The sequence below is a fragment of the Canis lupus genome, chromosome 32 (genome assembly GCF_003254725.2).
Source record: "Canis lupus dingo isolate Sandy chromosome 32, ASM325472v2, whole genome shotgun sequence".
In the NCBI taxonomy this organism is placed as follows: domain Eukaryota; kingdom Metazoa; phylum Chordata; class Mammalia; order Carnivora; family Canidae; genus Canis; species Canis lupus.
The window spans coordinates 12,428,455-12,431,763 of NC_064274.1; the positions used below are offsets into that span (position 1 = coordinate 12,428,455).

At 47.4% G+C, this 3,309-nt stretch overlaps 1 protein-coding gene across 1 annotated transcript; it reads left to right on the plus strand.

Annotated features, from left to right (window-relative positions):
* The first annotated feature begins 333 nt into the window (after window positions 1–333).
* Window positions 334–1,310, plus strand: LOC125754175 (ferritin heavy chain-like). Its single transcript, XM_049104881.1, has 2 exons — window positions 334–575; window positions 813–1,310. Exons 1-2 carry the CDS (start codon window positions 334–336, stop codon window positions 1,105–1,107), a joined length of 537 nt encoding a protein of 178 aa, XP_048960838.1. The 3' UTR covers window positions 1,108–1,310.
* The last annotated feature ends 1,999 nt before the right edge of the window (window positions 1,311–3,309 follow it).

Sequence of the window (3,309 nt, forward strand, 5' to 3'; positions counted from 1 at the left end):
CAGGGCTCCTCAGCCGCCGCTCCAAGGCCGCCGCTCCTCGGCCACCGCTGCTGGGCTCCTCGGTCCGCCGCTCCTCGGCCGCCGCCGCCCGGCTCCTCGGCCGTCGCAGGGCTCCTCAGCCGCCGCTCCAAGGCCGCCGCTCCTCGGCCGCCGCTGCTGGGCTCCTTGGGCCGCCGCTCCAAGGCCGCCGCCGCCCCGCTCCTTGGGCCGCCGCTCCAAGGCCGCCGCTGCAGGCTCCTCAGCCGCCGCTCCGAGGCCGCCGCCGCCCCGCTCCTCGGCCGTCGCAGGGCTCCTCAGCCGCCGCTCCAAGGCCGCCGCTCCTCGGCCGCCGCCATGACGACCGCGTCCCCCTGGCAGGTGCGCCCCGACTACCAGCAGGACTCAGAGGCCGCCGCCAACCGCCAGATCAGCCTGGAGCTCTACGCGACCTACGTCTACTTGTCCACGTCTTACTACTTGGATCCCGACGATGTGGCTTTGAAGAACTTTGCCAAGTATTTTCTTCACCAGTCTCACGAGGAGAGGGAACGTGCTGAGAAACTGATGAAGCTGCAGAACCAACGGGGCGGTCGAATGTTCCTTCGGGATATTAAGAAACCGGCCCGGGGATCCCTGGGTGGCGCAGCGGTTTGGCGCCTGCCTTTGGCCCAGGGCGCGATCCTGGAGACCCGGGGTCGAATCCCACGTCGGGCTCCCGGTGCATGGAGCCTGCTTCTCCCTCTGCCTGTGTCTCTGCCTCTCTCTCTCTCTCTCTCTCTCTCTCTCTCTCTCTATCATAAATAAATAAAAATTAAAAAAAAATTAAAAAAAAGAAAAAAGAAACCGGCCCTGGGAGACGGGCCGAATGCGACGGAGTGTGCGTTACACTTGGAAAAGAGCGTGAATCAGTCGCTACTGGAACTGCACAAACTGGCCACTGATAAAAATGCCCCCCGCTTGTGTGGCTTCGTGGAGACTCATTACCTGCACGAGCGGGTGAGATCCATCAAAGAATTGGGTGGGCACGTGACCAACCTGCGCAAGGTGGGGGCCCCCGAACCTAGCATGGCGGGGATCTCTTTGACAAGCACACCTTGGGAACCGGTGATGGTGGGAGCTAAGCCTTAGGCTGTCTTCCCATAGCCAGAGGCGGTGCGTGCATGTTGGCGTTACCTTTACCCCAACTATGAGGGTAAGTTGTACCAAAACATCCACTTCTTTCATTTGTACCATTCCTTCAAATAAAGTAATCTGGTACCCCCCAAAAACAAACAAATGAACAAACAAACAAACAAATAAATAAAGCTTTAATAGCAAAGCATTACATTGGATAGCAAGGTAATGAATTTTTAATAAATTAAGTATGGCCTCTTCCTGCCCAATACATAAAAATATATGAAATCTTGCCTGATATGATCAATCTTGCCTTCTGAAAATCTTGTGTAAACACTAAGCTAAAATCATGTTTTATGGACCATACTTAATTATGTATTCAACAACATAGAACCCTCAGGGCCCAGTCCATGGTAGAAGCTGGTAAATCCTACTTGTGCTTTCTTCTCTTCTGGCAGGAGCACATTAGCACTTGGCAGACACACCTCCTCAGGTATGATAAGAAGCCAAGAGACTTGGCAAAGAAAACAGAGTGCCTAAATGGAGCGAGTGACTTTACTTTAGCTTCTGTAGCTTCTTTCCTTTTATTTAGTTTTATTTGTTTAAGTAATCTCAACACTCAACGTGGGGCTTGAACTCATGATCAAGAGTGCAGGCTCTTCCTACTGAGCCAATAAGGCTCCTCGCTTCTGGAATTTTTATAGCAAATTTGCTACATTAGCCAAGTCTAAAAGGCTAGAAAGAGTAATATTTTAAGAAACAGCAAAGCCTTTAGTGCCCATGGCTCTTGAAGCCACTGTGGGATAGCTACATAATGCCAAGATGAGTAACTATTTTACCTGGTTCTTCAATTTGATCATCTTATTCAATGAATTGTGAAGTTTCACTGACTCATATTTTAATTTCTCTCCCCTGCAAGAGGGTACTGCTATGTGAAGAAGGATGCATTTTACTATTAAATCACTGTGTATAGTCCTAACAGGTTATTTAACTTCTTTCTGCTTAAGGAAGACCTGTGTTCTGCAGTGAAAAGCTGGAATCAAAGCATTTTATATTTGAATCTTATTCCCCCCACATATTACCTGTGAACAAAGACAGATTGTGAACAACCCGTGAGCAAAGACAGATTGTGAATCTTCATTTTTCATTTATAAAATGGGCTACCCACCTCATCATGTTATGAGGATGAAATGAGATATGTGTAAATTGTCAGCTCATTGATTTTGGCATGTTAAATACTTAAGGAAGCAGGGTGTTATTATTCTGAAATATTCCAGACATTAGTTTTAGTCAAAATTTCCAGTCGTTGGCTATTCTTTGCCAATGCTTTAGTTCTATACTATAGCAAGAAGACCATCTGGTGAGTATTATGTGCTAGTTCTGAAAGGTGAAGGAGTGGTGCTTTTAAAATAAAAATTACAGGTGCAGGAGAAAAGACCCATCTTATATATGATTGATCTTGATAGAATTGACATAACAAAGGGGCACTTATCTCTAGCTTATCTAAATAGACAAATTCAATTTCCAGACCATTCCAAGGTCAAGTTCAGAAAGTCAGCAGTGGGAGGTTGAGATTGGAAGCTACATGTGAACATCAAGAATAAATCAAGTGCGCTCACCTTTCTGAAAACAGGGAGAGAAAGTACAAGAGGCCTTTGTTAATCAGACAGGAAAATCATAGCCTGAAAATGCTGACAATGACATATCAAAAGTCTCGATTCCTTAGTAATAGGCAAGAACATGTGAAGAAGGAGGAAAAAAAAATCCCTGAAGTTATAAAAAGAAAACAAAAGGATCAAATATCTATTAGATGTGAGAACTTTATCTTGCAAGGTTACTTCAGTTCACATTTCCTAAACGGGGACACCTCTGCAGAGGGAACACGAGGCCCCACTTGTGAGGCACTGTGCTGGTAATTTGTGACTCTGACAAATGCCATCTGATTGACGGCCCCGCCCATCCCACTTAAGGCAGTCAGGCACATACAGAAGACAGAGTCCTCTAAATCCAAGTTCATTTGTAAAATATCCCTCATGCCCTCCAAGTCCCCTCCCACTCTGGTTCTCTAAGAGGCTAGAGACTCAAGGAGACAAACCCAGTGATGAGAAATTGAGGGGACCAGCAAGCATCCCAGGTATATCCCAGACACAGAAGCAAAGAGGTTCTTTAGCCTCAAGTAAAGGCAAGATGCCCTCCATCCCTACCCCCGCCTTCCCC